This window comes from Natator depressus, chromosome 16 (genome assembly GCF_965152275.1).
Source record: "Natator depressus isolate rNatDep1 chromosome 16, rNatDep2.hap1, whole genome shotgun sequence".
Taxonomy (NCBI): Eukaryota; Metazoa; Chordata; order Testudines; family Cheloniidae; genus Natator; species Natator depressus.
Genome location: NC_134249.1, coordinates 9,074,798 through 9,087,885, shown reverse-complemented (window position 1 = coordinate 9,087,885; position 13,088 = coordinate 9,074,798). Strand labels below are relative to the sequence as shown.

The window sequence follows — 13,088 nt, the reverse complement described above, 5'->3', positions numbered from 1 at the left end:
GTGGTAATGGGGGCGGTGTAAGCCAACTGATCCCTACAAGACTGATCATTATCCCCACACCCACTGGCACAGATGTTAAATGACTTTCGCAAGCGAGTCAGTGTCAAGAAAAGAACCTGGGTCTCCTGATGCTTTATCCTTGACACACCGGGCCAGATTCTGCTCCCAGTCGCACTGAAATCAGTGGAATTACAGCAGTAAAACTCATGGGCAGCGTATGCACCTCCTGTTCGGGGAGGCTAGCCCCCGCCCTGTCTCTTCCACCCACGGCTCTGCCCCTTCTGCTGCCCCCCTCTCGCAGGCTGGACTGCTGGCACAGCCCCAATCCCTGCTGGCACCCAGAGCAGTCCCAAACCCCAGCCAGACAGCCAGCATCTGGAGCAGCTCCGAACCCCGGCTGACCCCACGGCGCCCTGAGGACCCCCAAGACCAAGCTGGCCAGCTCTGAGCCCCACCATGGTGGGCAGAATGAGCCACACTGGAATTGATTTTTCATTTTATTATATTTAGCTTCAGAAATTCTAGCTCCCCTCCAGACAGGGAGTTACTGAAGGGAACGGTTTGTTCCACTGAAATCAAAGCATAAAGGCAACAGCTTTGTCAGAACAAAGGTCTAAAGAGAAGGCTGTGGTTAAGCAGATATGAAGGAGCTGTTTCAAAGCCGCCACTTATCAGAAACTTAGGGGATTGTGACACAGTGTGGAGGGAGAAGCTGATTTGGATACACTGGAAGCCAAATTAAAAAAAAAAAAAGGCCCAGAACAATGGTGCATATCAAGCAGTATGGAGCAGCCTGAGGAAGCCTCCGATTACAGTGGAACTATGGGCCATGAAATGAAATGACAGATTATCTTAATTAAAGGACAGGGGGATAAAGAGGCAGAAGAAAGATGAAGTCTCGTCCCTGTCCTCAACCCCGAAGCTGGCCTGGATTTGGAAGCAGGAGTGAGACACTGTGGAATTAACCCCAGAGACTGCAATGAGGGATTGGAGTGTCTCATACTGTTGACGGGTGCTGTATGGCCAGTCGACTGCATGCAAGTGAGCAGGGACAGAGATTGAAAAGGTGTCCGCTGTCAGCATTCCGCTCAGGAGGACTCACAGCGGGTGGAGAAGACCTCTGTCTTTGCATAGTTTGGCGTTATTTTTAACTCAGGGGGATTTCGGAGCACTGCACATTAATAAATGGAGTGGGGAGATTTGTCTGGACTGGAACCCTGGATTCAAGCTCCTTCAAGGGTCACAGCTTGGCCCATTTTGGCTAACTGTATGGGTGCCTAGTGCTAACATAAAGCCACAAACATAGAGCAAAACTCCACCAGGAAGAACTAAGTTCACAGTGACCGTGCTGAACTGACCAATGTGTCCCCAGTGCCCTTTACTGCATAGAATCAGCACTGCTCCACTGTGTGTCATATATGTTATACTGCTAACAGCTGATGGGGATTCTTCCTTAGCTCAGCTGGTAGTCGCTGTGCTTTTACAGCCGGTTCAGGATCTGAGTTCTGTCTCTGATGTTGCCAGGATATTTCAAGTGGCCCTGATAGACAGGCTAGTGAAATGTTTGAAGTGGCCAATTGTTCTCTCTGCAGGTGACTCCCCATTAGATTTTCAAGACAGGGAGTGAGAGCAAGGTGTCGGCTGCACCCTTGTTTGCTAAGGGCTGTGCCCTGTCATGCCAAGAGATGGACTCCTTGCTGCAGATAAAACTCTCAGCTGTGCTGAAAATGACGCATCCATGTGACACTCCAGGCAGCCAACATTTATCTGGCTGCAAGGTGACAGTCTCCAGCAGCATGGAAGCCTGATCCAAAGAGATTATACATTGGTTTCCCCTGAGACCGTGTGATGAAGCTCCAAGAGGCCAACTGTGGTGTTTAGATGTTGCTTGTAATTATTAGAATTGGGAGCACTGGCTGCTGGGAGTCTGAAAGGACAAGGGGAAGGGGGGAGGAGTTGAGAGGCTGGGAGAGAGCTACCGAGGGTGCAACAGCATAGAGCAAATAGAGTTTTGCTCTATTTTATTTGAAAATAAAGTGGAAACCTCTTGAACAAGCTGTTGAAGCTTTTTAGTATCTTGCCTGGTTGATACAATATTTTGGTAACGAGGAAGGATCTTCTGCCTCTGAATCCACCCGCATCCTTTCTGCAAAGCCCAGGTGAGCCTCCAATTACTTTTACTACCTGGATCCATATGTTTGAGATTTATCTGCTTGCAATCAGTGCTACAGAGATTTCTGAAGTAAGAAAGCGTGCTCTACTAATCCACTGCCTCGGAGCAGAAGGGCAGCGTATATTTTACACTTTTCCCCTTGCAGATGATAAATATGAGACTGCACTCACTGCATTAAAGAATGTTTTTGTGCCAAAAGTGAATGTAGTAGCTAATCGCTACAGATTTCGCCAGCGTGAGCAGAAATCAGGGGAAACTATAAAGCAGTATATTGCTTCCCTGAGGAGTCTGATTGTAATTTGTGACTTTGGGAATATGGCAGATGAGATGATTAGAGACCAGCTCTTTGAGAAAACAACCATGCTTCGTGTAAGAGAACGCTCACTTCAGAACCACAACTTACACGAGAAAAAGCAATAACCATTGCTACTCAGATTCAGTCAGCTACAGCTGAAGCCAAAATAATGAGCATGGATACAGGAGGCACAGTCCAGGCTGTGACTCCTTTGCAGAAAAGTTCGCTACCACTGCAGACACACAATTGCAAGAGGAAAACTAATGAAAAACCCATGGGAGGCAGCAACGCTTCTTGTTCTGAGTGGGCGAAGGGTGCAAATGGATTAACAGAGGAGAGTTGTTAAAAACCGTGCAATGTATCATGCAGAATGTGCGCCCCCCGGGAGTGAATTACCCAGAGCCGCGGAGCAGGGTTTGCAGCTCAAAACGGAACCAAGCCCAGATTTCATCCAGACTTGGAAGGGTGAACAGGGCACTGATCAGGGGAGTGGAGTGTTTTCCCAGCTCCTGGCTGATTTGTTTAATTGGCTTGGTTTGTAAGCGCCATGTGGGGGCTCGGAAATCAGCTGGGGGTTTAGGAGTGATTACAGAATAAGGGGACAGTATTAATCCAGCCAGTGAACCTAGGGCCAGATCCTGCTGGCTTGAATGAGATGAGGCTTAGACTCCCAGGGCCAGGATGGTAATAAAACAGGTGATTCCCCCAGGGAGCACAAAGAGAAGAGGTTGCAGAGTGTGTTAGCTCATGGCAGGTCCCAGCTATAGAAGCCATCAGCAGAGACACAGATTGGCTACCGGAGGAATCAATGCAGCCCTGCCCCACTGGAGTGCCAAAGACTTTAATTGCCTACATGTCTATTGGGTGACAAATACAGCTAAACCAGGGACCATCCGACTGATTTCTGCGTCCGGCTAAGGACAGCGTTGTGATACGGAGACACCAGGCAGAGGAGAAACCCTGCTAGCTCAGCTTCTTGCCAGAGAGGAGGAACTGCGAGAGAAGTTGAGGGCAAGCTTGGAGCTAGTGTAAATGCAGAGGTTGAACTCAAGGAGGGAGGGATTAGTGGGAGGTCACAGCAGGACAGTGGGGTAGACCGCAGCAGCCAGCAGAGGGGTGGCCAGGGAAAATACTCAGTCGGTGAAAAATACGAAACTATGTTCCATTTAAAAAAACAAAAACCAGCCAATCCATATTTGCCCCAAAGCAACATTCATCCCTCACTTCTGTGCCCAGTGGGCAACCAGATAGTGACTGCTCATCACGCACAGTTGGAACCAGGGTTTCAGAAGAGCTCCACTCCTGTGTAGAGCATGGCTACACTGGAGTTAAAAACCCATGGCTGGCTTGTGCCAGCTGACTCCGGCTGCAGGGCTGTTTAATTGCAGTGTAGATATTCAGGCTTGGCTCTAGGACCCTGTGAGGTGGGAGGGTCCCTGAGCTTGTGCTGCAGCCCAAGGCTAAATATCTGCAATAAAACAGCCTCTTAGCCCGAGTCAGCTGGCACGGGCCAGCCGCAGGTGTCTAATTGCCGTGTAGACTTATTTAGACACCTAAATAAGGGCCAGGTTTTCAAAGCACTCAGCACCCGGCACGTACCCCAGGTGCTGAACTTTTTGGAAAACCCAGCCACTTAGTTGGTCCCTCTAAGAGTACGTCTACACTGCAAGGGAAGGTGTGATTGTAGCATGTGCAGGCATACAATAACAGTCTAGCTGTAGCAGCGTGGGCTACCAACCCAAGTACATACCCAGGCTCCCTGGCCAGCTTGTACGCTGGTTGTTAGCCTGTGCCACCATCTCTACAGGACTAGCGTTACCCATGCTAGCTAGATTAAAGCTAGCCCAGGTAGGTATACCCATGCTAGACTCACACCTTCACTTGCTAAAGGCCGCTGATCCCTTTAGAATATCTTACCCTGTGAGTGTTGGTGATTCAGCATTACTTAAGGAGGATGGAAATGTAACCCAGTGGTGAGCGTGTGTTATGGGTCCCTCTCTATGCCTGGTCCACAGAGGAGAGGAGTTGGGTGATTTAGCTTAAGCTGTAGTAGCTCACTCTTTTAGTTCTGCGGGTCCCCAGTTCAACACCCCAGTGAGTTGGCCAAGGTGGAGACCATCACAGGAAGGGGTTTTGCAGCTGTATCAGGAAGAAAGGAAACGCTAGAGATGCAGTAATGCCAGGAGAGGGGCACTGCTCTGTAGATAAGGCATGACACCAGGATACGCGGTGGATACCTGGTAACACCAGCGAGAGGAATGCTTGGCTCTAACATGAAGAGATGCTTGGGATGTCTGCCGGGCTCACCCAGGTCACTCATTTCTCCCTGTGTCTGCAGGTGGGAGATCAGATCCTGGAGGTGAACGGCAGAAGCTTCCTCAGCATCCCCCACGACGAGGCGGTGAAGTTGCTGAAGTCTTCACGGCACCTCATCATGACCGTGAAGGACATTGGAAGGCTGCCGCACGCCCGCACCACTGTGGATGAGACCCAGTGGATCGCAAACTCCCAGATCGGAGAGACCCCGGTGAACACAGCAGGGTTTGTATGCATTCAGCGTGAGATCTGTGGAACCTTGCTTTGTATGGCCTGCAAGCCAGCGTCCCAGGGGTTATGTAGAGAGTTGCCTGGATGTCGTTTTGTGAGATTAGTGGCCTGTACTCCATGACTTGGCCTGCTATGGTCCATGAACCCGTTATATGTACCTGTAATCTGGAACCCAGCAACCGGTGGCCTGAAACCTAGCACCCCCTATCCTAGAACCTGGTAACCTGTACCCTAGGACCATATTTTGGAACCCAGCAGACTGTGCCCATAGCCTAGAACCCAGCAGCATGGGACAGTGCCCTGGTGTCTAGAACATGTCTGCCCCTGGTCTAGAAGCCATTAGGGATGTATGGCCTGCAATTTAATATTCTAGTGTTAACCTAGCACAATGGGGGAGGGGCAAGCAGCCTTTTAATAAGGTCCATGCCAATAAGTCCCACCCTGCCAATTCGGATTGTTCTGAGTTGGGTCGGTGCTAAAGGTTGTTCTCTCTCCTCACAGGGCAGCTGGTGATCACACAGCTGAGGCAACGGCAAAGGTAAGACTCCGGACACGGGGAGATGAAACGAGATGCCCGAGGAGCCCCTGCGGGGTGGAATTAGGCTTTGCCCTGGGCAAGCTGGAGAGCCAGTTGTACACCAGCAATGCGTGAAAGACAGCACAGCTTCCCCGGGGAGAGGAGCACCATCTTTGCATAGCTGCCTTGCTCTTCTTTGGTCAGACATTACAAATCTCGTGCTCTGGGAAATAAGCCCCCTTCTCCTGCAATCTGAAACTAACCCCCCCCCCCCCCCCCGCCCCATGCTCCAGGAGCACTTGGAATCCGAATCTGAGTCCTGATCCAATTGTTGGCCAGATTGTGATCACTGTTACTCCAGCGGACATGCAGAGTCCCTGCAGCCAAGCGAACGGAGCACCGGTGTGTGACATCCAAATCCGGCACCCTCTCTTTTAAGCCCACTGAACCAAAGACCCAAACAAACCATGGTGCTGGAAATGCAGCTCTGCGTGTTGTGGGTTGAGCGTATTCCCAGCTTGAAGACTCTTGCTCTGGGATAGCTCATTGCTCGGCCCCCTCGTTCCATTGCACCTCTTGCAATTCCCCTCCCTTTCGATAGCCCCCTCTTCCTAATGCTCGCCAGCTGCTCATCTCTTGTGAAGCTAGGGCCAGCCTACTGGAGCAATGGGGATCTGGGTGGGAAGCAGCGGCTCTGGGCGGTGCAGCTGGCAGGTAACTGATGTCCAGTTGTCAGCGGTTTATCTTGCGGAAGAACTTTAAAAAGCTTGTAAGTTGCTTTTAATTATCATAGCAGTTCTCCGCTCCCTCCCCCACCCCATCAGACATTCCCAGCTCTTTCCCTCCTCCTCCCTCTCGGAGGATGAGTTTTGCAGGCTACTGTGATTTATGATGCTCTGATTCTTCAATCCTTCACCTGTGCACTGCAGTTTCTGCTCCATTTCCTATCACTGGGGAGGGGGAGAAGAGGTGGGATCAACTGTGGGTTTTCGTGGGGCACACTGATTTTTATAGTGATAGATAAGCAGTGACATTCAGTGGCATGAGATGGTGGTCTTGCAACAGTGCAGTGGCAGGATGCAATAGTGTGACAGTGCAAAGGTTTCTGGGGAAATGCTGCAGTGGCCAAGGATTCTGGATTCCGACTTTCTGAGAGGTTTTGCGGGCCATGATAAAAAACAGGGTAGTAGATACACAGATCTTTATCTGCCACCTCTGAATGATCTTTGAGTTGGCAATAGGGTCAGCTCTGAAGGGAAGTTCTCATCAGGCTCTGGTGCTGAAAGAAGATGCATCTTGCCTAGGATGCACATGGTGGCTGGCTTTTTAAATAGTTTTGATGGCCAACAGAAATAGCAACAGTCATGCAAGCGGAGGTGTAATGATCATCAGATCACATGCTCCGGGCCATAAACTGATTGCTTAAGGGTGTCAGGGTGTAATTCTTCCCTTCCCTCATGTGCAGCCTGGCACAATTATCCTGGGGCATTGTGTGCTGGGGCAGGGATTTCATCTTCCTCCAGCAGCATCAAGTATTGGTCACCTTGGAGGTAGGATATGGGAGTTGACGGACCAACTGACTGATCCCAGATGGTTAATTCTATAGTTCCAAGAATGACAGAATAATGATATGGAGCACTTATGTGGCACTTTGATGGAAAGTGATCTCGATCTCAGAGTACTTTAATAACTCAGGCAGAGCGAGGTCTTACCGCCCCATGCAGTGTCAGGGGCGGAGCTGCTCTGCGAGCCCCGGCTTAGTCCTGTGTCCTGCCCAGTGGGCTCCACTCTAAAACGGGAAGAGATGGCCTGGAAATAAGAAAGTTGCAGGAAAGAAGAAAGAACCTTAATAGCCAAACATGTTTTCACCCACTCTGATAGACAACCCAGATGTTGCTCTTCAAGAGCATGCAGATGTTTCCTGATTCGTCAGTGCTTTCCAGCTGGCCTTGGTGTCTGACCCTTATTTAGGAGAGAGGGAAGAGGTTGATCCCCTTCCATCATGAGAACTGGCTGTTGCCCTCCCTTCCACCAGCCACCTTCTGTGGTCAGGGTCATTAGACCCTCTTGCCCATGCATGGGTGCAAGTGCTGTAGACCTTTGGGGAGTGACTGGCATCGGGACACCAGTGAGGATGGGGATGCTCTGAGTTTCCATCAGGCAAGGCAATCCAGTTGATTGCCAGATGGGTTAAAAGGTGAGAAGGTGGGGAAGCCTGGCCAAAGCCCCGCTCCAGGGGAGAGCTCTGCTACCTTGGGGGTTGCTTATCTCTAGATCTCCGATATGCATCAAAGAAGAGATATTTAAACAGACAAAAGCTAGAAGGATGGAGCCAAACTCTTGCAAAGGCGAGGGGAACTTCACGTTCCCCGCTCTTCAGGTCTCCCTGGTGATGTGTCAGTTCTGGGGGAAGTCATAAAGGGCCACAGCTGAACCCAAGAGTGAAAGAGCCAGGCCCTGGGATAGAGCTGGCAGCTGCAGATATCTGCATCGCATGGTTTCATGAGTGAGACGACCCAGGCTGCTGGGCAATGGGATAACTCGCTGGTGGTGTTTTTGTCCATTGCACTATGAAAATTAGACTCTCAGGATGGACTAGCAGAGATAGAGGGGTTCTCCTCCCCCCACCCCATCCCATAACTCCAGTTCATTACACTGATAGTGCCCTTTCTTGGAGGGGGAAGAGGATGACAGATAGCTTTGGATTTCCCTTGCCATTCTTACAGCACCCGTGACCAACCGGGAATCAACAGATGCATCCTCGCTACAAGAGAGTAGGCAGAGGGGACATCCTAGAGATTAATCTCAGCCATCTCCATCCCAGTCTGATCCTGATGCATTATCACAACCCTTCCTCTGTCTCCAGCCATTCGGGGCTGGGACAGTATGTACCACTGGGTCTGGGTCCCAGTGGGGGCAGGTGGGTGACCAGGTCTGCAAGTCTTGGTTCTCCAGAGGGCTGGTACACCCCACCACGGCCAGGCCAGGCCAGAGCTAGCAGCCACACCCTTTCACCTGCGTGCCCAGGAGGTGGGAGGTGTGGCAGGGACCTGTGTGCCACCAGCTCTGTCTTTCCCCTTTTAAGTCTAACAGTAGCCCTGTCCTTAGCTTATACTCACTTGCTGGAAGCCTACAGGCAAAGGTGAAGGTCAGCGACCTGCTGAGCTTATGGGGATACTTGGCAACCATCAGACTCCGTCCAGGGCCCTGTAATACCTGGCAGGCCCAACCTGCTCAAGGCTGTGGGTGGAGAGAGAGTCTAGTCCGTCATGAGGGTGTCTGGCAGATATTGCAGGCCTGCCACACCGCATGCGCCCATGTGCTGTGCTCAACTGCGCTCCAAGGCTATTCACACAGCAGTGCCAGGAGACTGGAGGCAGAAGGGAGATCAGCAAAGCTCTGCCTGACGCAGGCATGCACCCTCCTCCATTTCGCTTTGGTTCTTTTATTGTCTCTGTCTCTGCCGGCTGCTGCCGTACTGATACAGCGCTCAGCCCTGGGCACGGGAGAGAAAGACCATAGGAAGCAGCCCTTGGACCCATCCCATGGCTTTATAAGCCACCACCCTGAAGGCTCTGTTCAGCTCATCCGGAATCCTCCTCCACTCCAGGCAAGATGAGATGGGGCTCAGTGTTAAAGACTATAAACGAAATTCTTTTTATTGAGGTTGTTGGCCCTCGAGAGACCCTGGGGTTCTCTCTGGCTCCTCAGCTGGTCAATCAAACCCTGTACTGTCCCAGGTCACCAAAGCCCTGGAGCGCCACAGGGGTGAGAGCAGTCACATTCTTTCACCTGCCCGCCAGCTCCCCTTCGGGTCTCCTTAAGACCTGGATTGAGAGGACACGGAGGGGACAGCTGCCTACGCTATAATCGTTGCTCAGAGGAGGGGCATAGAAACCGATTATCTTAATGTGGCGGCTGAGTTTGAAGGTCTATTTTGCAGCAGTGGGTATGAAGACTGGAAAGCCGCCTCCCACGAATGATCATCCGAAGGGATACATTTAAATGACTCTGTCACCCCCCCTAAGTCACCCTGGCATGCCCCTAGAGAGTGGAGACGCTCTTCAATCTGATTCTGCCCAAGACAGCTTTGCATTCAACCGGGGCTCAGAGCTGCAGTGTTAGTAGGTGATTTCCCTCCTGAAAGCGAATGGTGGTGCACTGCTGGCCCTCCCGGGGCTGTGCCCCATGGGAACTTTACTGAGCTGCACCCCAGAGGTGGAGGAAAATCGAAGACGCATCAGCAGGAGAGAGATCCAGGAACCCAGATGTGGCTCTGTGCCTGGGAGGAGATGCTGCAGGCGGGGGGCGGTTAATTCTGAACTAAGAGTGCAGGGAAAACAGCAGGGTCAGATTGTGATTAATGAGTTCAAATAGATCACGCTGCCTTCTTAATGAGAATAATTATATGTTGAAAAAGGGACAGAGCAGAACCGGTCACTGCCAGCTGAGAACTCTGAAACATCCTGGACGCCAATATAATCTTCTACCTGGCTATGTTACGTTCGCACACCCACGCCCAGCAGTCTGAGCGGAGCCAGGTCTCTGAGACCGGGTAGCTCCCCACCCGGGCACCGCACATCACAACGCAGCCAGGAATCCGGCGACGGGGAGTTGCCGCTTTGCTGAGATTATCGGCATCTCTCTCGGTGCAGCGTCCTCCTTTTAAATGGAAATGAGTTGGGAAGTTTCACAGGTGGAATGCGCTGATAACAGATGTACAGTCCTTATTTGGCAAAACATGTTGCACGGCCTGCATGCTTTTCCCTGCTTCCCCGTGTCTCGTTCGCTTGGCGTTTGTTTCTTTAAAACAATTTGCATCCTTGATGTAGGAAGGCTGAACAACAGACCCCTGACCTGTTCAGGGAACGCATCAGGTTAGAAATTGCTCCAAAAGAAAACGCCCTTTCAACTCAGCCAGGTTTGAAAATCTCCCTGGCACTCAGTTGGGAGCTGCTGGCTGCCTTGTATACCCTGCAGGCTCTTCAGTCTGGGTTCTGCTATGAGCTTGCATCAGTGGGGGTGGGCGGGAGGGAACTGTGGTTGATCTTGTTTTGTCCCTTCACATAGAAAGAAGCCTGGCACTCACCCACCCCAGGAGCAATACAACCTGGTGTTAACTCAGTAGCTATTGAAGGTGTAACTTCCTGGCTAGCTGAAGGGGGACAGGGCAAACATTTTGTTTCTCCAGCTGCTGTGCAGTAATATTTTAGCTCTATATAGCTACAGCTTTAGATAGTCACACTTTAATCTCTGGGGGCGGGGGGATGACTACTTTCTTGGCAGGAACCTAGGGATACTGCAGTTTTGGTTCATATCACCCACTCACTGGCAGATGCAGTGTGGTCTAGTGGTTAAAGCAATGACCTGCGACTCCGGACTCCTGGGTTCTATTCCTGCTTGTGGGTGGGCCCAGGGTCAGATTAGGGGACGAGGAGTGAGGACTCCTGGGTTCTGTTTGTCCCTATCTGCCTTTCTCTGTACTCATGTGGAGCGCGACAGTCATGATGGCCTCTAGGCCCCACTGACTTTGCACTGAATGACCTCTCCTCACTTTGCTGCAGGGACCTCTTCTGACCCACCCTATCACACAGCACACCTGTATGCCGCTAGCAGCTCTCCCTTGATCTTAGCCACACACTTGTTCAATTCTCCTCTCCCGAGTCCTGTTCTTCAATGTCTTCCCTTGCTTCCTTCTTCCACATTCATCTCCTAGCAGAGTCCGTGTAGAAGAGCATGGCTCCAGAGATGGTGTGTTTAGGCCAGGTCCTGGCAGGAGGGGTGTTGCTGACATCCTAGGGATGATCAGAGATGGTTGTGAGTGCGATGGAACTGGTGTTGGGGAGTCACAGCTGAGGAGGGAGCAGTCCTGCTTCTCTGTGCCTCAGTTTGTCCATCTGAATACAGTTTGCTCACCTCAAGGGTGGGAGATCTTCAGCTGTGATGCACTGGAGACATGCAAAGTGCTGTCACTCCTGCCAAGAGACCTGGCTGGGACTTTCCTTGGGGCCCTTCAGCACAGTTTCATCCTACGCCACAGAGGTGTCTGTTACTTTTAGAAACATAAGATTAGCTCTACCGCATGGTAAAGATCTTTCCTTGCTATCTCCCCTACCATCCAAATGGAGCCAAAGCACTTCCTAAACTTTTCTATAAAGGAATCACTTAGCCCAGCACTGAAGGGCAGCCACCTCTGCGGTGAAACATGGCAGCTGCTTAACAGTGTCCAGCAACAGGGCAGAACAGAAGTGAAGTACATCCTAACCAATTCAAACAACAGGAGGTCAGGTTGGCTGAATGACCCAGGTTGGAATCTGGCCAGGACGGCTGGCTGTGGACTCTGAATAGTGCCAGGAGGTCATTCATGACTGCAAGCGGTCAAGATCTCAATCTTACCTCTCAGCGTAGAGTGACACATCTCGGCACAGAGCCCTAGGCACCATGGAGGGGGACTGGATCATTGCCAGCTCTGAAAGAAAGCAGATTGCCAGATGCCTACAGAAATGAGAGACAAGGTGGGTGTAGTAATATTTTTTATTGGACCAGCTTCTGTTGGTGAGAGACAAGCTTCCGACTATTCTCATTACACAGAGCACTAATGAGCATGTCTTACCTGATCGAGCTCCCCATGCCACACCCCCTGTCATAAATATAAAGGGAAGGGTAACCACCTTTCTGTATACAGTGCTATAAAATCCCTCCTGGCCAGAGGCAAAATCCTTTCACCTGTAAAGGGTTAAGAAGCAAAGGTAACCTCGCTGGCACCTGACCCAAAATGGCCAATGAGGGACAAGATACTTTCAAATCTGGAGGCAGGGAACAAAGTGTTCTGTCTGTCTGCGTGATGCTTTTGCTGGGAACAGATCAGGAATGCAGCCTTACAACTCCTGTTAAGTTAGTAAGTAATCTAGCTAGAACACGTTAGATTTCCTTTTTTTTAATGGCTTGTAAAATAAGCTGTGCTGGAGGGAATGTATATTCCTGTTTTTGTGTCTTTTTGTAACTTAAGATTTTGCCTAGAGAGATTCTCTAAGTTTTGAATCTGATTACCCTGTAAGGTATTTACCATCCTGATTTTACAGAGGGGATTCTTTTACGTTTTCTTTAAATAAAAAATTCTTCTTTTAAGAACCTGATTGATTTTTCATTGTTCTTAAGATCCAAGAGTTTGGGTCTGTGTTCACCTGTACCAGTTGGTGAGGATTATTCTCAAGCCTTCCCCAGGAAAGGGGGTATAGGGCTTGGGGGGATATTTTGCGGGAAGACGTCTCCAAGTGCGCTCTTTCCCTGTTCTTTGTTTAAAACGCTTGATGGTGGCAGCATACAGTTCAAGGACAAGGCAAAGTTTGTACCTTGGGGAAGTTTTTAACCTAAGCTGGTAAGAATAAGCTTAGGGGGTCTTTCATGCAGGTCCCCACATCTGAACCCTAGAGTTCAGAGTGGGGAAGGAACCTTGACACCCCCTTTCAGAGCTATCCGTCTGATTTCAGTCAAGCGACACCTTGCAATTACAGTGGATTGTTTAACGAACAACAGGCAGTTCTGTAGCTTGCTGT

The 13,088-nt window shown here is 50.6% G+C and overlaps 1 protein-coding gene across 4 annotated transcripts in view; it reads left to right on the top strand.

Annotated features, from left to right (window-relative positions):
• The window catches only part of WHRN (whirlin), a 112,040-nt gene that overhangs the window by 60,556 nt on the left and 38,396 nt on the right, over nt 1-13,088 (top strand). For all 4 annotated transcript variants that reach the window (XM_074974038.1, XM_074974035.1, XM_074974034.1 and 1 more), the window contains 2 exons: nt 4,807-5,009; nt 5,517-5,553. In XM_074974038.1, coding sequence (XP_074830139.1) covers nt 4,807-5,009; nt 5,517-5,553 — 240 coding nt within the window. The remainder of the gene's footprint in view (nt 1-4,806; nt 5,010-5,516; nt 5,554-13,088) is intronic.